Source organism: Rhinoraja longicauda, chromosome 20, assembly GCF_053455715.1.
Source record: "Rhinoraja longicauda isolate Sanriku21f chromosome 20, sRhiLon1.1, whole genome shotgun sequence".
NCBI classification, from domain to species: Eukaryota; Metazoa; Chordata; class Chondrichthyes; order Rajiformes; family Arhynchobatidae; genus Rhinoraja; species Rhinoraja longicauda.
In genome coordinates this window covers 6,336,295-6,361,092 of record NC_135972.1, presented here as the reverse complement: position 1 = coordinate 6,361,092, position 24,798 = coordinate 6,336,295, and the positions used below count along the sequence as shown (strand labels likewise).

Below are 24,798 nucleotides of genomic sequence, written 5' to 3'. Positions count from 1 at the left end.
TCCGAGATCTTCGGTTTCCTCCCACACTCCAAAGACGTACAGGTATGTAGGTTAATTGGATGGGCAAATATTTAAAAAAAATTAAAAATTGTCCCTAGTGTGTGTAGGATAGTGTTAATGTGCGGGGATCGCTGGGCGGCGCGGACCCGGTGGGCCGAAGGGCCTGTTTCTGCGCTGTATCTCTAAATCTAAATCTAAAATCTCTAAATTAAACACCCTTGACTCTCACCTCTACATCTGTGAATTATACCTTCAATGAGTGACGTCAGCAAATACATAAAACTGCATGTGCCTCTTTATCAGTAACACAAATATTATTGCTACCCGACTGATTTAACTTTTGAGCTGGACAGAACCTACCAACTATGGGCAGCTCCAGGTTCCAGTGTCTCAACTAGTCTTCTTCCATAAAAAATGGATCATTGCAGGAACTGATTCCCTTTTCCAGCATTGACTTCACTTTCATTTCTGAAAGCTTGCATCTCTAGAGCTTTATTCACTTCCCGCAGAACAGTAAAGTTTCAAAAACAATAACTAAACATGCCAGTGAAATTATAGGAACTGTAGAAACAAGGAACTGCAGATGCTGATTTATACAAAAGGACACAAAGTGCTGGAGTAACTCAGCGGGTCAGGCAGCATCTGAAGAATGGTTTTGAACCGAAAAGTCACCTATCCACATTCTCCAAAGATGCTGCCTAACCCGCTGTTACACCAACACTTTGTATCCAAATCATGCAACAGTTCGGCAACTGAGTCTACTAGACTTTAGAGACAGCGTGGAAACAGGCCCTTTGGCCCACCTAGTCCGCGCCAACCAGCGTTCACCCCATATAATGGCACTATCCTACATACTAGAGACAATTTAAAATTTCACCAAAGCCAATTAACCTACAAACCTGTACGTCTTTGGAGTGCGGGAGGAAACTGGAGCACCCAAGTGGTCACAGGGAGCATGTACAAGGTCTGTATAGACAGCACCCGTAGTTAGGATCGAACCCTGGTCTCTGGCGCTGTAAGGTAGCAGCTCTACGGCTGCGCCACTGAACTAATATAAAGACGTGCAGAAATTCAGCATAGAAACAAGACTATGTTTTTACCAATTACCAAATAGACTTTGATTGATTTTATTTAGAAGTCCAAACACTGCAATCATTTTTCTTCCCATTTTAAACATCTGTGCTTCCACAAAGCACATCATGAATAGACATGAAGCTGCTTGTTAAAGCACTGCATTAAGCAGACTCCTGGATCACTGCGAGCAACACCAGAAGGACACAAGCTCTACAAGAGATTAAAGGAAGTTCAAGCTAATGTTCACATTACCCCTTATTCATCTGCTCAGTGACAGGGAAAAAGTAAAGCACCGTTGTAAAGAAAATCCCTAATCCTTCTGACACTTGAGCACCTCATTGTATACTGAGCCTTATGAAAAGCTACTAATGTTTCCACGGTTACTGCAAGCCAGGCCATGATCCTGTTTGTTTCCACTCTGCAGAATGGAATAAATACACAAGAGTTCGAGGCTGGTGGGATCAAGGTTTCATTTAATGCTCTTATTCAAAAAAAATAAACAAGTCATATTCTATTTACAATAGCTCTTTGGCAAGAATGGATGAGATTTTGCCATTTGATAGCCACGCGGGAAAGACACATAAGAAAAAAGTATGGAATGCCCAAGACTGTCTCCAAGGAAAGGCATCTATACTTTAAACGGAAATATGGTCACAACACAAATGGCAAGCAACAAATACTTTTAAAGAAAAATGTACGCTCCATACATTTGACTCACGTTAGAAGCCATTGGCGAAACAGTGTAGCCAACCTTCAATCTTAGAATAATGAAATACCATGGAAACGGTTTGCTCTCATGCTCAGAGAGGGAGTTGCACGTAGAAGCCAAAAAAATCTTGGCTGCCAATACTGTTAATGATTTAAACCTGTCGGTATCACAGCAACAAAAAATAGATAAATCTAACAGAAGAACATTAATTAATCCCCCCAATTGAGGGCACATTTGGTTACAGTTTGCTAATGCAGGCTGTGATTTAGGACACGTAGGAAGCTACTTCATCAAAGAGAATTTTCTTGTTTTGGTTCTGTTACTGTGAGCTACTATTTAGGGAGATTACAATCCATATTCATGCAAAAACTATAAAAGAACTCTTAACCATCAACTTAAATGGCTCTTTTGTTCATTGCATACAAATACACTGTGGCTGAAAGGGGATCTAAAATCACAAGCACATCGAGAGGGCGATGTTCGGGAAAGCTGACAATCAGGAAAGAAATGTAACCCCATTCTACAACAATAAATTCTTCATCTCAGAGCTAAAGAAAGTTGCCACATGAGGGATTATGTGCTAAGGTTAAGTCTTGTTATGTGCAAAGGTGGTGCAATGGAACAAGATGAACAAATTAGCCACAGAGTCTATAAACAAAGGGGTTATCTCAATAAAATCTGGTGTTTTCAAAGTGCCTGGATTTAGTGATGTCTCCCTCTCTTTTCAGTTCATTTATTAATGAATTGTAGAATCACATCAGTAGTCACAGAGTAGAAGGACATGGAGGATAATGAGGTAGGGAGGGGTATGTTGATATTCTGGGATATGTTGACATCAAGGAGGAGGTGGGGGTGCTGGGTCTTTTTAAGAACATTAAGGTGGATAAGTCCAAGGTCAGATGCGATCTATCTCAGGTGAGTGAAGGAGTCAAGAGAAGTGATTAGTGGGGCTCTGACAGAAATCTTTGGATCCCCTTTAATCACCGGCGAGGACTGGAAATAGCCAATATTGTTCCTTTGTTTAAGAAGGGCAACTGGGACAAACCGGGAAATTATAGGCAGCTAACAAGAAAAGGCCCCCTTCATTCCCATTCTTTGCCTTCTGCCAGTCAGACAATCTTCTATTCATGCTGTTATCTTGCCTCTAACGCCAAAGGTTTCTATCTTATTTAACAGCCTCATGTGTGGCACCTTACCAAAGCCTTCTGAAAATCCAATCCGAGATGTTGCACTTTGGAACATGTAAGAGGAACAAATACAGTAAATGTGGGAGCATTGACATTCAGAGGGATCTTGGGATTCAATAGCTCCCTGAAAGCGGTGATACAGTAGACAAGGTGGTAAAGAAAGCATAGGGCGTATTTGCCTTTAACAGTCAGAGCATTAAGGAGTAAAAGTTGTGAAGTCATGTTGCATCTATATAAAACTTTAGTTAGGCCTTATTTAGAGTACCATGTGCAGTTCTGGTCACGGACGTAGTGTCAGAGGTTATGGGGGGAAGGCAGGAGAATGGGGTTAGGAGGGAGAGATAGATCAGCCATGATTGAATGACGGAGTAGACTTAGACCGATTGGCCTAATTCTGCTCCTATCACCTATGATCTTATGAAAGTACAAGCATGCAGAGACTTTGGAGAAAGTGTGGAAGAGACTCACCAGGATGTGGCCAGCATTACAGAGCATCAGCAATAAGGAGAGGTCAGATAAACCTAAATTGTTTTCTCTGGAGTGTCGGAAGCAGAGGGACGACGTAAGAAATATATACAATTATGAGAGGCTTTGATAGGATAGATAGTCAGTGTCTTTTCCCCAGTCTGGAAAAGTCAAAAACTGGCGGACATAGATTTAAGATGAGAGGGGGAAATTAGATTTGTGGGGCACGTTTTTCTTAAACACAGAGTGGTGGGTGTCTGAAATGTGCGGCCAGGGAAGGTAATGGAAGCAGATATGACAGATATAACCTTTAAGAGGTTTATAGAAAGGCACATGAACAGGCAGGGGATGGATGGATGTAGACTATGTACATCATGTACAGACAGGTGTGATTGGTTTGAATTAGCATTATGGTCAGCATAGACATCATTGGCCCATTTCTGTGCTGTACTGTTCTATGTTTTGCAATAATTAAAATTACTAATGACAAATAGTATAGCAGAGACAGTGACAGAATAGAAAGGGACTGATTGTTGACTGTTCCTCCAAATTGTCATCGTATCAGCAGACTGAATTCAAGCAAATTCAGTCATGGGTTGTATTGCTCATAGAATTCATTATTAAAGCATAGCTATCAATACAAAGGCTACTCTAGGATTAACTTAATTCTTATTTCGAGTGCATTGCCTAATTATGCTCCACTGCTTAATAACATTGTGATGCTGGTGAAATGGCACTGAAGGACAAAAGGTATGAAATACACACTGTGACCACTGAGCTATGAAAGTCCGCCTTTTCTGTTCTTTCACGTGATTGAAGTGTATGGAAAGAGCTGCAGCAGCATCGACAAACTATGCACAGCAAATGTTTAATTGCTGCCATTTTCGTGGCACCCAGTTTAATTTAAACAATGTGTCTAAAGTTCCCAGAGTAACAACATTCTCAGTCACAATTAGAACAGTGAACGAGGGGAGAATAGGAAAATGTTAGCTTTAAACTGATGTTTTAGTCACAACGAGATACATGACATTGCACATTTACAAACCAGATTTAAGGTGGGAGGTGATAAGCCAAACAATGTTATGCTGGACGTAAAATGCAAGTGATACTGACTAACATACCGATAAATAATTTTGCACAAGAGCTTCACGCTGAAGATGATGATGATGGAATAGTTAGTTCACCGCACCTGTTCCCATGCAGAAAAGAAAACTCGGCATTAAAAGAAAGTATCCTCAAAATTACAAGAATGCTTAAAACAGAAACTGATCTGGTCTTATCTGTTACCTTATCTTGTCAGCTGGCTCTTGTCTCACAAAACTAGTTATGATTCCAATGAAAGATGGAAGAAGTTGAATGATGCAACAAAAATGATACAACAGTGACCTAATCACAAAATGCTGGAATAACTCAGCAGGTCAGGCAGCATCTCAGGAGAGAAGGAATGGGCGACGTTTCGGGTCGAGACCCTTCTTCAGACTGACCTAAAATCATTTGCTCTCTGGAGAAATTTAATCCCAGTGAATGCATTTGCTCATTCGAATGAATACAAGTATCACATCACTCATTTAGTTGTTTCTTTAAAATTGATAATGTAAACAAGATAGATTTCTATTTGTATGTGCAAACTAGATAAAAAGCACACTCTGGAAAGCATAATCCCTGTGACACAAGGAACTGCAGTTCTTGAGCAAAACACAAAGTGCTGGAGGAACTCAGCAGGTGAGACGACATCTGTGGAAGAAATGGACAATGTTTTGGATTGGAAGCTTCCTCCAGACTCAACCTCTAAAATCTCTGGATAGTTCCAGGGATGGAGAACTGATTCTTCATACTGCCTTTCCAAAGGTCTCCTGGAAGTAATCAGGATAACACCAAAACCCCCAACAGGTTGCATGGGCTTGTGGGCACACTTGGCCAGAAGGGCCTGTTTCCACACTCTATGAACAAGTTTCCTCTCACCACCTGACAGCTACTGCCTCTGTATTGGCACTGCTAAGGTTCACCTTAATTAAAATTGGAGACTATTAATTTGATTCGGCTGATGTCTTTTCTTTTCGGGTGTGTAAAAGTAGAGGTAAAAGTTGTTTCTCCCCACAGGAAAAAAAACTGCACATCGAAGGCAAATCTAACCAAAATTCTACACTTGTCGGGTACAACTCTCCCTAATGAATTTAGCCACATGTTCTTGGTCTTGTAAAGTTCACTACTTATAGCCCAAAAAAAGACACAAAGTGATGGAGTAACTCAGCATCTTTGGAGAACGTAGATAGGTGATGTTTTGGGTCGGAACCCTTCTACTGAAGAAGAGTCCTGACGCAAAACGCCACCCATCCATGTTCTCCAGCATTGATGCCTGACCCGCTGAGTTACTTCATCATGTTGTGCCTTTTTTTGTAAACCATCATCTGCATTCCCTTGTGTCTTCACTGCTGGTATCTAATTGACTTGGTTTACGTCCAAAACTTAAATGCTACAAAAAAAACTCACATTTCAAAAGCATTCAATATGCTGATTTAGCTTTTACAAAATATTAAGCCGAATTCAAAAAAATATGCAAACAAACTGAGGACCATCTCTTGCAATGAGCACTTGCAAATATAAAGGAGGAAGGTTTAACTGGATTAAGCAGTGTAAGGAAAACAAACAATCCTACTTGTCAAACTCATACCAGACAGACTTATGATGATTGATCGCTGAAATTAAATATTTTCCGACTATCAGTGGCGCAGCTTCTACTTCTTGCACCACACTTTGTAGTATTTATTTCCAACTTTTAAAGCCTCATCAAAGGTTCCACTTTTTTTTTACAGTCTGAGGCTCAAGACTTGAGAATATGGAAAAAACAGGAATGCCCCAGAGGAAAGGCAATTATAGAAAATGGCAGCATTTCTTAAGGCTATCTTCACAAATGCTTTCAACTATGTGAGAAGGTTTATACAATGTTTTTGGGGAATGCTGTAAAACTGGTCTTAGACGACTAATACTTAAGTCTGCTTTAACATGAGGTCTGGTGTAGAAATCTGAGTTTAGCGTTTGAATTTAGCTTTGCTAATTTTTTTCACCAGACTGGCCTTTCCAATTTACCAGCTAAATATTTTTTTTTGTGCTTTTAAGAACACACAAATATAGGTTATACATAAGGTAACACGCTGGGTAACAAAGGAATGATTTAATGGAAATGTAAGCAAGTTTGCAGCAATTGAGGATTTTAAAAGTTTAAACCAGAAATATCTGTAAAGTATTGAGAAAGATCTTCTCTGTCATAAACAGTAGTAGAACTGTTATTATCAATCTAAGTAGTGATAATCCATTATTGTTGACATTTTATGAAAAATTAAAGGAAAGTATGCAGAACACTAGCTATCCTGAACCAAATGCACTTGATAACCTTCAGCACATATCCTCGGGTGTTGATGAGTTAAGGGAGTAAATATGTTCAACATTACAATCGTTAGGGAGAAGACAGAAGCTATAAAATGCAGCTAAGTTTAGTTTAAAGAGTAGTACGAGAAAAGAGTCAATGATAAACTCTTTAGCACAAAATCATTTTTTTCTTGGGATGTGGGTATTGCCAGCACATCTGGACATTTTGTCCAATTATTAAAGGAGATAATAGGGGTTCTCATCCTTGAAACACTCAGAAATCTGTTCAAAGCCATGCACTTGTCAACCATAGGAATTAACATTCAGAAAAGGATTAATACAGTGCCCCCCATAATGTTTGAAACAAAGACCCATCATTTATTTATTTGCCTCTGTATTCCAAAATTTGTGATTTATAATAGAAAAAAATCACAATGTGGTTAAAATACATATTGTCAGATTTTAATAAAGACCATTTTTTCACATTTTGATTTCACCATGTAGAAATTACAGCAGTCCCCCCCATATATAGTCCCCCCATTTCAGGGCACCATAATGTTTGGGACACAGCAATGTCATGTAAATTAAAGTAGTCATGTTTAGTATTTTGTTGCATATCCTTTGCATGCAATGACTGTTTGAAGTCTGCGATTCATGGACATCACCAGTTGCTGGGTGCCTTCTCTGGTGTTTCGCTATCAGGCCTGTATTGCAGCCATCTTTAGTTTATGCTGGTTCTGGGGGCTAGTCCTCTTCAGTTTTCTCTTCAGCATATAAAAGGCATGCTCAATTGGGTTCAGATCGGGTGATTGACTTGGCCACTCAAGAATTGACCATTTTTTAGCATTGAAAAACTCCTTTGTTGCTTTAGCAGTATGTTTGGGATCATTGTCTTGCTGTAGAATGAACAGCCGGCCAATGAGATTTGAGGCATTTGTTTGAACTTGAGAAGATAGGATGTGTCTATGCACTTCAGAATTCATTATGCCACTACCATCATGCAGTTGTATCACCAGGCCATAACACCCCCACCACCATTTTTCTCAGATGAGGTGGTATGCTTTGGATCTTGGGCAGTTCCTTCTCTCCTCCATACTTTGCTCTTGCCATCACTCTGACATAAGTTAATCTTTGTCTCATCTGTCCACAAGACCTTTTTCCAGAACTATGGTTGCTCTTTTAAGTACTTCTTGGCAAACTGTAACCTGGCCATCCTATTTTTGCGGCTAACCAGTGGTTTGCATCTTGCAGTGTAGACTCTGTATTTCTGTTCATGAAGTCTTCTGCGAACAGTGGTCATAGACAAATCCACACCTGACTCCTGAAGAGTGTTTCTGATCTGTCGGACAGGTGCTTGGGGATTTTTCTTTATTATAGAGAGAATTCTTCTGACATCAGCTGTGGCTTGCCAGTCTCTTTGCGATTAGTAAGCTCACCAGTGCTCTCTTTCTTCTTAATGATGTTCCAAACAGTTGATTTTGGTAACCCTAAGGTTTGGCTGATGTCTCTAACAGTTTTATTCTTGTTTCTCAGTCTCATAATGGCTTCTTTGACTTTCATTGGCACAACTTTGGTCCTCATGTTGATAAACAGCAACAAAAGTTTCCAAAGGTGACGGAAAGACTGGAGGAAAGACTAGGTGCTGAGAGCTATCTTATACCTGCATTAAGGAGGCATTTAAACACACCTGAGCAATTACAAACACCTGTGAAGCCATGTGTCCCAAAAATTATGGAACCCTGAAATGGGGGACGATGTATAAACACAGCTGTAGTTTATACATGGTGAAACCAAAATGTATAAAAATACCCTTTAATAAAACCTGACAATGTGCACTTTAACCACAGGGTCAATACCCTTCATCAGCGTAACGTTCAGTTCATCCTTCACCACAATTACATATATTCAAGACAATAAAACGGAAGTCAAAGCAAACATTAAGATTTCCTCAACATGTGGGAGGCCAAATGAAGATCATAATCTTCATTACTGGCATTTGATCAAATATCTGAAGCTTATTGCATAACATTTTAAATAATCATGATTGATCTAACCTACTAAAAAAGGTATTCCATCTGAAAATATATATTTGCATATCGATGATTATCTTATTAACTGCCATCTTGATTGGTTTAAAATATATCAACAATTCTCATCTGGAAGGTAATTAAATATAGTTCCATCATGCACAATTTCTCTATCTTTGAAGAGAAATCATGGATGACCCTATCACATACCCACTCTATGCTGGTGAAATAAATATCTTATTTGTTGTCCTGATTTCTGTAGGTGTGTGGTTTTTTTTCTTCAAAAAGTTTTGAAATGGAACAGTGAACTGTTTGGTGAAATAATCAAATGACACAATTAAACAGGTGAAACTTTGTAGTCAAGTATAAGAATTTACATTCACACTCGGTTGAGCATTCAGAAGTTAACTGCCTGAACATGATGATTTGTAAAGGAGTATACACTTCTGAATAGAACTTGCATCATGCAAGACTCACATTACAAGTCCATGATTTTGTTTTTGGCTTACTATGTTTACAATTTAGTTTACAGAACTTGGAAACAGGCCCTTCAGCCTGCCAAGTCCACACTGACCATCAATCACAAATTCTACGTTATGCCATTTTCTCATCCACTCCCTACACACTAGGAGCAATGTACTGAGTCCAATGAATCTACAAACCCGCACGTCTTTGGGATGTGGAAGGAAACCACGGCACCCGAAGGAAACCCACGGAGTGCTGCCTCTGTGTGCAAACTCCACACAAACAGCACCCGAGGTCAGGATCCAAACCTAGGACTCTGGCGCTGTGAGGCACCAGCTCCACCAGCCGCACCACTATGATGCCCTAATTGTATGACCAGTTTACTGACCTAATCGTGTTATCTATCAATGACAGGGAGGAACAGTGGTGCAGCAGTAGAGTTGCTAACTTATAGCACCAGAGATCCAGTTTCGATCCTGACTACAGGTGCTGTCCGTATGGAGTTTTGTACGTTATCCCTGTGACCTTGTGGGTTTTCTCCGGGTGCTCCGGTTTCCACTCACATTCCAAAGACATACAGGTTTGTAGGTTAATTGGCTTCTGTAAATTGTAAATTGTCCCTGGTGTGTAGGATAGCGCTAGTGTGTGGGGTGATCGTTGGTAGGTGTGGTCTCCATGGGCCAAAGGGCCTGTTTCCATGCTGTATATCTGAAGTCAAAGTCTAAAGACAGTCTCAAAACCATGAACCGAGCAATATCCTATTCACTGAACAATCCAGTGAACCAGAAGAATGCGTGGTAAACCAGAAAATTTAGCATCATCAAGAAACCATTTGGTATTTGACATCAATATTTGTGCATAATCTGGCATGCCACAATGTGATGACCAATACATAATACAATATATTTATAAATATTATATTTATATACTATATTTAGTATTATATCTTATACTCTAAAGAAATGCTACTTTTTATCTGCAGAGATTGTGATTTGAAGAATAAAACCTGTTGAAATTACACAAAAAGCACGTAAAAGGATGAGCAGCTCTGTAGTTTCACAGACATGTTCCATGGAATAGTGCTGCTTAGATCAGTTCCACAAATAAACATAGCTTACTTCATCAGAATGAAGCAAATGCTGAATTGTGTTTTCTTATCAAAAAATATGCAACTCAAATTACAAGTCACAATTTCCATCTACTTGTGAAATTTAGGACAGAGATGTGATGAAGAGTAACGAGATTTTGTTCACTCCATGTTTCTGCACGGCAAACAGTTCACATCCAGAGAAACAACTTGTTCATTACCTTGCATTTTTATCTCATCAATTTAACATTAAAACTGATTTCCTGGACAATTTTCCATGAGAAAAACAAAACATGGTAACATTCGTGTAGGAAGGAACTGCAGACGCTGGTTTACACCGAAGATAGACACAAAATGCCGGAGTAACTCAGCAGGACAGAGTGCTTGTTGCACTGAGTTACTCCAGCATGGTAACATTTCACTGTTATGTTTTGTGGACGAGTCGATGGAAGCATTCAAAATCTTTTATTACATTTATCTGGTTGTTTTTTGAGACTTTATCTTTATTAAGATTTCACTGAAGGGCCTCAGCCCATCTCAGAATCCTGGGCTTGGCATCCAACAAATAGAACAGAATTATCAGTGCCTTTTGCACCAGACATTTTCTCTTCTGTCTCTAATTATATCTGTTTGGTTCCATTTCAAAACCATTTCAAAAAAGCTAGAGATAAATATTCTAATAAAAACATTGACTTTTTGGAGTGATTTTTTTTTTGAAAGGAAAGTATTAGAGGACAAAGGTTTAAGAGTCAGGGGTGGTTAATTGTCAAGTGCACCGACAATGGAACTATGAAATTCTTACTTGCAGCAACTTTACCGGGCCTTAAATGCAATGCACATGGATTGCACATTTCTTTAAAAATAAGAATTAATTCATAACCATAATGCTAGTGCAAAAAACCATAGTACAACCCAAGACAGTCAGTCCATAGAGGTTCATAGTTGCTGAAACATAGAAACATAGAATATAGGTGCAGGAGTAGGCCATTCGGCCCTTCGAGCCTGCACCGCCATTCAATATGATCATGGCTGATCATCCAACTCAGTATCCTGTACCTGCCTTCTCTCCATACCCCCTGATCCCTTTAGCCATAAGGGCCACATCTAACTCCCTCTTAAATATAGCCAATGAACTGGCCTCAACTACCTTCTGTGGCAGAGAATTCCACAGATTCACCACTCTCTGTGTGGAAAAAAAATGTTCTCATCTCGGTCCTAAAAGACTTCCCCCTTATCCTTAAACTGTGACCCCTTGTTCTGGACTTCCCCAACATCGGGAACAATCTTCCTGCATTTAGCCTGTCCAACCCCTTAAGAATTTTGTAAGTTTCTATAAAATCCCCCCATAATCTTCTAAATTCCAGCGAGGTTAGTGTTGTGTAAGAAGGAACTGCAGATGCTGGTTTAAACTGAAGATAATCACAAAATGCTGGAGTAACTCAGCGGGGCAGGCAGCATCTCTGGAGAGAAGGAATAGGTGACGTTTCAGGTTGAGACCCTTCTGGTGAGTTCAAGAGTCTGATGGTTGTTGGGGAGAAGCTATTGTTCAACCTGGTGGTCATCATTTTCAGGTTCCTGTAACTTCTTCATGATGGTAGGAAATTAAGTTAGGAATTCCAGTAAATAGACCCAAGATGCAATGATGGAAGATGAGGACTGCAGGACAGATGTGGAACAGTCTGTATGGTCAGTGGTCTGCTCAAGATTCACCCCTTTGCCACGATGCAATGCATACAATGCAGCATCATCATGTGCAACAACACACCAAGGCTTCTCTGACTGCACTCCATATATCCTGCACACTCCCAACATCTCCAAACATAAAACCTGCAGCTGCAAGGGAACATCACCACATTCAAATTATGGAGTCATGGAGTCATACAGCACAGAAACATACCCTTCAGCCCAACTTGTCCCTGTCAATCAAGATGCCTCATCTAAGCAGGCCCCACCTACCTGTATTGATCCTATATCCCACTAACCCTTTCTGATCCATATACTTGTCCAAGTGTCTTTAAAATGTTGTTATTTTACCTGCCTCAACTACCTCCTCTGACAATTCATTCCATATACCCACCACCTTCTAATTTCTCAACTACAAGAGATCCAATGAGGCCAATCAGAGATTAATTTGCTTACTGACATCTGAATTCAAATTCACCAAAGACACGTTTCCTGTCTCACTGACTCCTACATGTTGTTCAAAATTAACCAAAAATAATTTTCTAAATCATTACTTTCTTCGGCTAAATGTCCAGCCTCTTATTTCAATTCAACTCACAGTCAGTTGCTAATCTGCATGAAACCTAATTAGAATCAATTCAGCAGTGAACTTTGGCTTCTTTTCTCCACCAAGTCTTTGTTTCCTGGCTGTAAACAGCAGCAAATGGCAGAGAGCTGTCAAAGTCTGACTTTACGGTTCATCTTTTTAGAAGTGTAAATCGCATTGATGCTTTTGTTGTGTAAAGATTTCTATTCACAAGCACTGTTATTACAGTACGAGCCTATTCAGTTCCAGTCCATTACCTTTTAGAAGGCCCTTCACACTCTGTAAAGGCAACCTCGGTCAGCTCCTCAAGAAATCAGTTCCGGTATTTGGGCAGAAACATCTCTTGAAGCAAACCCTTCAAATTCCTATCTGGTTGGCTAGCTCCAATTCTTGCCACTTACAAAGTTTAGGTGATGTATTCTTGAGGTAGCAGGGCCTTTGACAATCTGCAAGATTGCCATAACAATTGGCAATTTTGCTCTCAGCCAACTAATTTTGTTTAAGAACATTGCATGCATGGAATGTGAGAGTGACACCAACTAGCTCAACTGGAATTGCATATTAAAGTAAATTAAAACTAACTTTCAAACCTTCCACAAATTTACGTTGCAAGGTGTAGAAATTGTGAACATTTCTGCTGTTGAATGTTGAATACACGCAAAATTAATAGTCTGAAGAAGGGTCTTGACCTAAACAATCACCTATACATGTTCTCCAGAGATGCTGCGTGACCTGCTGAGTTACTCCAGCATTTTGTGTCTTTTCTTGTAAACTTGCAGTTTTGTAAAACATTTGCAGTTCCTTGTCTAAAAAATCAGTATATTTACTTGATATATTTACACCCTTAGCTGCATCATTAGAACTTCAATTCTCACATCATCTACACAACTCCTGAAATGTATTTTAAGTAAAAAATTGCAAACACTACATGAACTCGGGAAGAAGCAACAAAATGTTAAGTGTATGGTGATATTGGTCAGAATTTACGTTGAATAAATATAAATATAAAATGCAATTTAAATTTTCAGACGTTGCAGACATACATTCGGTCAAGATACCCAACTAACTAAACATTTGGAGGGGGTTGGGGCGGGGATAAAAAGCAAAATACTACAGTTAACAGCCTTTAAATAATATAGTTTTGGATGTGTAAGCATCTCCTGCAGAATCAGATATAGTTCAGCATCTTTTCCTGCATGCTGCAACATCTAGAAAATTCAGATTCAGTTCCAGTGGAACATAACATTTCAGAGTAGGAATGGTATAGCATTTCTAGGAGTTCTCAAAGTGATGAGGAGAATGAGGGAGACATATATGATATGCTGCTACCTCATTTGTTAAGAAAGATTGTTAGCATTTAACTGAATCAGACCATCACGGCCATCTCTAAATCTCTGTAAAGCGTCTTTGAGTATATGAAAAGCGCTATATAAATAAAATACATTATTATTATTATTATAGTACCCTCTGCCACCGAATCAACATGAGGTGCTTTCTCAAGAAGGAGGCATACATCATCAACGATCCTCACCATCTGAGCCATAAATTCTTCTCACTACTGCAGTCAGACAGGTGGTACAGAAGCCTGAAGTCCCACCTACTGGGTTCAGGAACAGCTACTTTCCTACAATTATCAGGTTCTTGAATCAACCTGCGCAACCCTGACCTTACTCAGCAATGTAACACTATGGACCACCTCTTGTACTGCCATGAACTCCTTTTCTCATTGTGTGCTTGTGCACTATTTATCTCTTTACAGTGCCTTGTAGAATTGATGTACAATTTAGTGGCCTGAGTCTGTGAGCTTATGATGTGGCTGCAAGCAAGATTTTCATTGCACCTGCTACTCCTACTTACACACATGACAATAAAATCGACTTGATTCTGTGTAGCAGCTAAATAGCTGGGTAGCACTTAAAGATTGCCAGTTGAGAATACTTTTAAAACAACCCCTCATTTCAATTAATTTAATTTTATAGGGAGAGTTTAATAACAGTGGCACAGCGGTAGGGTTGCTGCCTTAAAGTGCCAGAGACCTGGGTTCAATCCTGACTACAGATACTGTCTGAACAGATTTTATTTGTTCTTCTTGTGACCGTGTGGGTTTTCTTCGGGTGCTCCGGTTTCCCCCCACACTCCAAAGGCATACAAGTTTGTAGGTTAATTGGCCTCTGTAAATTGCCCTTAGCGTGTAGGATAGAACTAGTGTATAGGTGGTCGCTGGTTGGCATGGACTCGGTGGGCCGAAGGGCCTGTACCCACGCTGTATCTCAAAACTAAACTAAAATTCAAAATCAGGTCTACATTGAAAAAAATTAAAACATAAAGCAACCTAAAGTAGTTCAATATTCTCTGCATCAATTTAGGTTTAATTTAATTTAGTTTACTTAATTTCTTCTTTGTTCTCAGTCCCTCTGATGTTGAAATACTCTGAATAATTGGATTGCTCCCATCTCTAATCAAAAGCAATTTAGTTGTCTGCAAACAGTTACCTGGGTGTCTCAAGCACCGTTATTGGTTAATCATTCCTTCTCCCATTTACCCAAACAATCAATGCACTGAGTACAGCAGAGAACATAAGCAAAACAACCCTCAAAATTATACTAACATCTGTACAAACCATCTAAACACTGTCCACCCAGTTTAGAAGGAGTAAAATCAGGTGTGTTTTTGGTCATTATATATTTCAATAATTACTACATTTTCAATAATTACTACAATAATTACTACATTAAAAAAACCCTCTAAATTGTCTAAGTATTGTCTCTGCTAAATCCTACAATAAAACAAAACCTTTATACATGGAGGTTGTTTTCAGACATCTCAATTTAGCTTTTTATTTTCTTTAAACCAAATTATACCTCTTGGCCAGCAATGTCCTGGCCTTTAATTAAACTTTGATTCACAACAATTCTCTCTCTTTAACCCCCAACCTCATCCCCGAGGCATTCTTAAAACATACGAGGCAATCCAGACAATAGAGATAACAGCAGTAAATTGACAAGCTCACAGATAATCAAATGGATGAAGAGCTTTGAGATCAGTTCACTCCCCTTTCTCAAGCCAAGCTGATTTACAGGAACTTCTCCACAACGCGAGATCCACGAGGTGAAAATACTGGAGCAAGTCATGCACAAATAATAGAAAGAAAGACTTTTACCATTCCATCCCATTTCCACCAGTCCTGCTCTTTCGTGGTCATTCAACTTCCACAAGCAACCCTTTTAAAGTTAAAGTTAAGCAGCACAGTGGTGCAGCAGGTAGAGTTGCTGCCTTACAGCGCCCGAGACCCGGGTTCAATACTGACTATGGGTGCTGTCTGTATGGAGTTTGCACGTTCTCCCTGTAACCGTCTGGGTTTTCTCTAGGTTCCGGTTTCCTCTCACATTCCAAAGATGTGCAGGTTTGTAGGTTGATTGGTTTCTGTAAATTGTCCCTAGCGTGGAGGATAGAACTAGTGTACAGGTGATCGCTGGTCGGAGTGGATTCAGTGGGCCGAACGGTCTGTTTCCACGCTGCATCTCTAAAGTAAACTAAACTAAAACAAGGTGTACAAAGTGCTCAGTAAATAGAATCAACAAGCAAATACTGCAGATGATGGAAATCTGAAATAAAACATACGGTAAATGCTAAAAGGAATAGAGCAAACAGTACTTGTGGAAACCAAAACCAAATCAGGGCCTCCATCACTATCCTTGTGTCAGAACATTTTCAGCTTAGTACACAGGGTCAGTGAGAGTGGGACTTCGAGGCAAGGGAAGCAGGCTAAATGGAGACATAAGGAACTGCAGATGCTGAAATCTAAAGTAAAAGTACTGGAGTAACTCAACAGGTCAGGCAGCATCTGCGGTGAGAACGTAAAGGCGACGCGTCGGATCGGGAACCTTCTTCAGACGAGGATCCTCTCCTACAATTTAACATGTAAATACAATAAGCATCTTGGTTGGCTTGGACAAGTTGGGCTGCAGGGCCTGTTTCTGTGGTGTATGACTTTCATGTCCATTCCTAACATGAGGGGCAATTTTATAGGGGCCATTAAGCTACAACCCCACACATCTTTGGTATGTGGGAGAAAACTGGAGCACCCAGTCAAAACCCACATGGTCACAGAATGTGCAAACTCCTTACAGACAGCACCTGAGGTCAGGATCGAGCCCGGGTCTCTGGCGCTACAAGGTAGCAGCTCAACCAGCAGTTTGCTCTAGAGTTTTAAGCATAAATCAATCCATCTAACATTGCACCCTGAACCCAGATTGCAAACACAAGACCAACGACTCCCAACAAGTCAGAAAAGGCAGGCTTCCATGATATCGCTTTGGCTTTCACCAAATTTCACCAAAATGTTGATCCACCGATACGAAGAAAGGACACCTTTTGATTTTATGCAAGTATACACAAAATCTATTGGTGTTATATTTCATAACCATTTATCTTGATAAAAATGTAAGCAGGCAAAAAATTAAATACTGAAATAGCAACTTCCCTTTTGAACAGAGGGAGACATGAACAGCAATACTTAGCTGAGAGGATGCTGAAGATCTTTTGATAAAATATCAAAAGTAGAAGGTACTTCAGAAAAGGATACAAGGGTTATTGTCATCGATGCTACAGTTATCCAGAATGAGAGGAATGCCACCCAATTCCCGAACCTGTACAGAATATAAAAAAACATTACATTCAAGCTAAGAAAATAGTACTTTTTAACTGAAATTTTTCAGACATCATTTAGAGTGCCCCAAAATTCCGAGAGCACTGAGCAACAGGTCAGGTCTTGTATGAACTTTCCATTTATTCTCTTCTCCCCTTCCTAAAAAAGGTGTGGAAATGCCATCCTGGGGTGAGTAAGCAGGCAGGTAACCTATTACCCCTGATCTCAGTCATCTCTGCTCTGGCCAGGGGCTTATTGATCAGCACTTGCTCTTTTCCCTCCCTCCCTTGCAGGGATGACAGCCCATCACATTGACATTTTAACACCCGTTGCACAGACTTGTACAGCAAAAAAAAAAGAATTCTCACTCAATTCTCCTCATTGACCTGGGGGCTAGGAAGCAAGCGCTGCCCTCTGCTAAGCACTTCAATCACATTTTGGCAGTCAACCAGACAAGGCAACTTCAGGTACAAATTTTTGCCACACGTTGCACACAGCAACATGTCCTTGCAGTCAGTTGTTGAAAATTAACATTTGCATGGAGGAAAGATATAAAAAACTAACCTACAAGTTTAAAAACAGCTGCAATTAAAACAAATCTAAGCAATGATTTTCCGGGGGGGGGGGGGGGGGGTGTTTGCAGACTTAAGAAAAGGTACAGATAGAGATACAGAAGGTACTTAAGAGAAGGCACATCTTTTAAACTAAAATTTTCATTTGGAATGGATGTGACTTTATGTAGAAGCTCAAAATATTGTTCATGCAAGGCTCACTTTACATATTTTATAACTATTTTGTGTAAATAGTGAGCTTGAAGCTCAGGTACAAATCATTGAGTGCAGCACCCACTATCACATTAATCTAGAGATGCCATTAGTTATTAAAACAGGACGGTGTGCCTAACCATGCCTTGAAGGAGAAATTTATGTAAAGCATAATTATGACCGGTGTTATTAATCATCTGCCTGTCTGCTTTATACACAGTGGCTTGGTTTCTACGATGTCTCAACAAGAAGTTGCAAGTCACTACACCTATGGACTTTGACATTGTCTGCAAAAGCAGTTGAGAGTGATGAAACGGAGTACATTAACAAAAAGGTTAATCAAAATAAAAATACAGCTGCAAGTGAATGACAAGCTCATGCAGGATAGATTGGTTTAATCTATTTTTTTCCTCCCATTAAAACATAGCAATGTGAAAGTTGTTGCCCAAGTAAACATCAGATTGGCACAGTATCGACCAGAAAGGAAAGCAGTGCAAACTGATTCACCTCTCCTGCTGAGTTCCTGACCTTATCTGAGCTGCACAGGGTGGCACCAAGAGGAAGGTCAGCATTGCTCACTGGGGGGAAGGAATTATCACAGAAGTAGTCACCACAGAGGCCAGACATTGCATGACTTACTGCTGCCGGTGACCAGTCTGATCATCCAAGTGTTCTCCATCTTAAATGCATATTGGAGGATGGTGCGTTTAGCAATGAGGAGGAGTGAAAAATAAAGATTGGATCTATTCTGTTTTAAGTAAGAGAACATGCATTTAAAACGCTGTTAGAGTAATCTCTCATAACATTTAACTTTGGTGGGTTCCCATCTAATTTTTTTTTTTAATTAAAAAGTTTACATTTTTTGTGTTATCTCTGAGCATTGTGTTTACAGACATGTTACGCTGCTGCAGGTAAGAATTTTATTATTCCATTTTTGGTACATATGACAATTAAACACCCCACTGCCTCTCTTGAAAATACAAGAATATATATTCACAATCAAGGACAAGTAAAATCATGTTTTGATTTTTGATAAAGTCGGTTTCACAGGCTGCTGTCATTTTAGTAAAAAATCTAATAAAAGCACAACTAGATCGCTTTTAAAATGCGTGCAACAATACAGTCCATTGCAAGAGTCACAAAGAATTATTGGTGTGCAACCTATAAGCATTTTTTGTCAGGTTACAGGTTATGAAGAATTTGATGTACCTTTCTTAGAGAAATGGGCAAATAGTTTGCAGTGTTTAAATTATTGGAAATTGTTGATGCCAATCTTAAAATATGGTAAATTGTATCTAAGCACTTTCTAAAATGTGATCACACAAATAGTCCATTCAATTCTATTTAATCCAATCCAAACTAAAAAGTTGTCTGTTAGGAGTATTGAGACAGGTTGATTGATTGATTTAAAGATGCAACATGGAAACAGGCCTGTCAGTCCACCAAACCCACGATGTTCACCCATTTGCACTTGTCCTACATTATCCCACAATCCCATCCATTTCCTGCAAACTAGTGCCAATTTACAGACACCAATTAACCTGCACAACCCAGGCATCTTTGGGATGTGGGAGGGTCGTATTCAAGACATCAGGGTCGATTGTTCCACTAAATGCTGTTCAAATCTGAATTGTTGAAACAAAGAACCTTTATGTTAGTGTTTTCTAATACAGCACTGTAATTCCGACTCCAACAGGTGACACACATTGCTGATTTATAGTTGGTTGTGGTTAGTTGAGGCCAGATGGTTACTGCCAGAGAGGAGGTGATAATTGGGTGGAGGTTTGTATGGACAGGAAGGGTAGATATTCTTTAACCAGATGAACTCAGGGCTTGGGAAATGTCGTGGAGATCAGACCGTTCCACTTTGTTCTAACCAGTTGGTAGTGGGGCTGGAGCTTTAGTTGACCAAAATGACTCAAATGAAGTAGTTCTTTTTTTATATGAGGGTGTTTGCAGATCTCCTTCAGAACAGTCCAAGTCTCCTCATGGTAAACCGAATGATACCTCAGGAGATGTGCCCAGTTCCATGTCTGCCCGTGAGTTCTCGACAGGAGTCATGAATCTTGTTCATAAGTAAGTAATGAAAAATCAAGAAAAAATCTGCAGGTACTGGAAAATGCCAAGAGGTGTCTATGATTCTTTTGGATTCCTAAAGGCAGCACAGCACCATCAAAGGCTAAATAAATTGTGAAACTCACTGCATATTCATGACCAATGTATACACCCTATGTGTGGTATCCTCTTCCACTGGTAATGATGGCACGCTGGTGAGCAACTAGCTTTTATGAGGTGGTGTATAAAATCATAATGTGAAGAGTTAGGGTGAACGCAGAGTCTTTTCCCCAGTGTAGGGGAATCAAGAACTAGAGAGCATTGGTTTAAGGTGAGAAGGAAAAAAAATTCATGGGAACCTAAGGGGCAACATTTTCCATATATAGAACGAGTTGCCAGAGGAAGTATTGGGATAGTTTCAATAACAATATTTAAATGACACGGAAAGGAACATGGATAGGAAAGGTTTAGAAGGACATGGACCCAATGAAGGCAATTGGGACTAGCCTAGATGGGGCATCTAGGTTGGCACGGATGAGTTGGGCCTAAGGCTCTGTTTCCGTACTGTATGACTCTATAACAAAACAGACAATAGTCTGCTAAATTTAGGAAAATATGCAACAGAGGCAAAATCTGGCACCTTCTTATTCCAAGGAAAATTTTGGAAAATATGATACGTGTTCCTCTTGGTATAGAGAGGAATGGTTACTGGCTAGATGAAGCAGATTGCAGCACAAATTTCTACATTGATGTGTCACCTGCAACAGCCCAGAATTATTCCACAGTAAAGCAGATGTATACTAACATTATTTCAAGAGTTACACCAGAAGTATCCACTTCCTGCAATAATGACTGTGACTCCAGCAGTTGACATGGTTTATTGACAACCTCTTGGATTAAAGCAACTTCTACACTTTCCCTCGAATCAGCTGAGGATCCCAAATGCTTCTAAACTCAGAATTCATGAGGGAAATGTCAAATAGCTAATGGCTAATGACAATGCCACAGCAGCCTCAAGGGAAGGTTTTTCAACAACTGAGCTGTATAAAGTAGATGTATTGCTCAAATTGTGTCACAACAGAATCTTTTCACCACATGCTGAAGGGTGGCTATGTTATAACATGAGCCAGACACCGAGGCAGACTGATCTCACAAAGTACAAAGAAAATGCTTTGGAGGGCAGTTAGAATGCACTCATTTTGATATGGAAGCTTGTGCACTGATGGCACATCTGAATTTCTAGACCTGTGATTGTGATGTAGTGTCGGACAGAAACATAGAATATGATATGGTTAATTAGAACTTGTGCTTGGAACATATGATAATTTTAAAATGGTCAGTAAGTTTGTCAGTATAGAGGTGAATTTTCACGAGCAGATACATAAAAATTCTGCATGAAAATTCAAAAGATTTAAACTATCTTGCATAGCTTTTGCAATAAATTATATTTAGAGTCATTATGTATGTTTTCCAATCCTCTATCATAGAAGATCAACAGATTAACTTCCAATTCCTTTGTTCTACATTTCACCATGCCCAGAGATTGACACCACCCTTTAAAGATCTTTTTTTTTTTGAAAGAGCACATCAACTCATTGCACCCACTGCAATCTCCAGCATCAGTTTCGACAATTAGAAACATGGAATCAACCTATTACCTGCCAGGCTTTGTCCTGTCCCTCCTTTCATCCAGCTTTCTGACTCCCCTATGTTCATTCTGAAGAAGGGTCCCGACCCAAAACATCACCAATTCACGTTCTCCAGGAATGCTACCTGACCCATTGAGTTACTCTAGCGCTTTGTGTCTTCATCAGTTTTGACAACCTTTATTTTGCTACCTTTACTAATCTTTGTAACTGCTTATCAATACACTGATACATGGTATACATGCACTCCCCGACTTTCATAAGGGTTACATTCCGTGAACCCTTAAGTCAGATTTTACATAAATGGGAATCACCATCCCCATCTCCTGCCTAAAATAACTCACTGAGTCTGCAGAAGGATCTCGACTGGAAAATGTCGCCTGTCAATGTTTTCCAGAGGTGTCACCTGGCTTGCTGAGTTACTCCAGCACTTTGAGTCCATCACTGAGAATATTAATTGTCTCAGCAACATCTGGATGCGTCCGAGGCACTTTCTGCAGCATGCGGCCTTCTGGATAAGCACTGCTGCCGTTGCCGACTTGTTTACGATGTAAACTTGAGTGATCATAGTGGAAATTACAAACTGCCTTGATTCCACTAGGGACTGAGTACAGAATTGTTTCCGTAAATGCGAGTTTACGTAAATTCCCTATTGCATAAATCGGGCAGTGTCTGCAATTCAACTTTTTCTGGAAAGTCACCATTCTCAACCCATGACCAGGTATCCTTTGGGTCTCATGGTGATATTTAACATACAGGACTCTGCTAGCGTTTCTCAACCCATTTCTTAAAAACTATCCTTTTCTATTTAAAAAAAAAAAGTACTATTGTGAAATTCTAGATGACTTTTCAACCTCCACCTAAATCCTTTCCCAATTTCACTCTATACTTTTTCTCTTGGAGCACACGTTGCCAATATTGTTATTGATTTATTATTGTCGCGTGAACCAAAATACAGCGTTTTACGTGCTATTCAGGCAAATCATATCAAACACGAGTTGTTAAGTAGTGCAAAAGAGAAAATGAACAGTGCCAAATATAGTGTTACAGTGACAGAGAAAGTCCAGATTAAAAAGTGCAAGGGCTGTAATGAGGTCGATCAGAAAAATCATCCTTCGCTTACGAGAGGAAGCAGCAAGGAAGAGGCACCTCTTGAGACTGGTGGAACGTGCTTTTAAACTTTTATATCTTCTGCCTGATGGGAGAAAGGAGAAGAGAGACGGTCTGGGATGTGTGATACTCAATTATGTTGGCTGCTTTCTCAAGGCAGCATGAAGCGTAGTGTAGCAATAGGGTGGAGATGGGAAACTGGCTTGCATGATGTACTGGGCTGTGTTCACGACTCGTTGCAATTTCATGTGCCCTTGCACAGAACAGTTGCCATACCAAGCTGATACATCTAGATAGAATACTTTCTCTGGTACATCCTGAAAAATTGGTAAGAGTTATTGGAGACATGCTGAATTTTTTTTGCCTTCTGAGAAAATATTGAAAGCAGCACTTGAAGATTTGCACAATTATCATTTGGGTTAGTTGTTACAGGTCAACCATGGTATGGCTACATTTACATTTAACCCATTGATCTACAGGCTGCCTTTTGATTTTTCAGCTATGGCTACTGTTTTTCTACAGCTAGCTTACTAAAGATGAGCAAGAATGACTAGGATGATGAATTTTTCCAATCATCCTTTCCAGAGTCAGATTGTTCTCAGTGTGTGGGAAAACAGGATGTTTATTTTACCAATATAGCTTCATTGTTTTGCTTTTGCATTTTGATGGTTGCTAAGTGAAAGATACGGTGCATAAAAGCATGCACATTTTTAAGGTCTTGCGCTGACCCAGAGGTCAACTATTACAATCCTTGTTGCAGTCCTTGTTTGTGTAATATTTACTAATCCTAGTTTGTCCCTGACATGGTAAATACCAGCAAGCACACACGGCGAGTTGGAAGCAACATTTTCTTTGTTGAATGTAACACATTGGAGACATTCACAGGTTTTGCACTGAACCTTTCCCATTGTGGTCAAAGCAACAGCTTCAAAACACCAATGTTAACGGATTCAACAAAAATGATGGACTGAAGTTTCCACGGATGCTCAAATGAGATCTCAAATGAAATCAGCACTCATGATTACATTTTACCTTTGTGTTTTATTAATTTGATCACATGATATGCATAAGAGCCAAGAAAATCTCGCTAAGAGATAATCTCGCTGAGAGATAATTTCACTAAGAGATAGAATCACTAAGAGATAGAATCACTAAAGGTTCAATTTATTGTGTGCACAGCATGAAAACCTCTGTGGCCCCAGGTGTAGTGAAGTGGCATGCCAGTTCTTGAAAATGCATTTTGGAAATACAGAAAGAAAAATAATGGAATAGACTTCCCACTTTACCTAACTATTATCCACAGAGAATAATTCTGGATCTAAAAGAGGACATGACAAGATTCTACACCGTTACAATTTAAGAGATGTGCTTCTCTAGTCACAAAGATGTACAGGTTTGCAGGTTAATTGGCCTCTGTAAATTGCTGCTAGTGTGTAGGGAGTGGATGAGAAAGTGAGATAACATAGATAACAAAGAAATTTTAAAACTCCCTACAGACTGCTGTTAAAGCAGAGGTGAAACTTTACTGCCTATCCACAATTTCAGAGTTTCAGGACAGAGAACAATGCAGCTTCGTGCATAGTTCAAGGGTCTCTCGTGGTCTCATCTCCGTGGTGCTGGATTCAAGTGGCTTTTGCATCACACGAAGGTGACAACGTCTATTTACTGATTTTTCTGCATTCTCTCCATCTCTCTCTGCAGTTTAAATCAGGTTGGATTGTGCTCAAAAGCAGACTCAATGTTCATTACTGATCCTTCTTCAAACAAATTTTTCTCATCTCCCCTCATTATCCCAAATACTGAAAACTCAATGCTCAGATTGAGAACACTGCTATAGAGTGATTGTGTCCTACAGCATGGAAGCTGGCCCTTCAGCCCAACCCATTCATGCTGACAAGATGCTCCATCTAATCAATATCTCTCTCT

The 24,798-nt window shown here is 39.7% G+C and overlaps 1 protein-coding gene across 2 annotated transcripts in view; it reads right to left on the bottom strand.

Moving 5' to 3' along the window:
* atxn10 (ataxin 10) overlaps window positions 1-24,798 on the bottom strand; it is a 154,150-nt gene that overhangs the window by 42,320 nt on the left and 87,032 nt on the right. The window contains exon 10 of one of the 2 annotated variants that reach the window (XM_078416841.1): window positions 17,235-17,298. The exons of the other annotated variant lie outside the window; for it this stretch is intronic. Within the exon in view, the coding sequence (XP_078272967.1) occupies window positions 17,235-17,298 (64 nt within the window). The remainder of the gene's footprint in view (window positions 1-17,234; window positions 17,299-24,798) is intronic. 2 annotated transcript variants of the gene reach the window in all.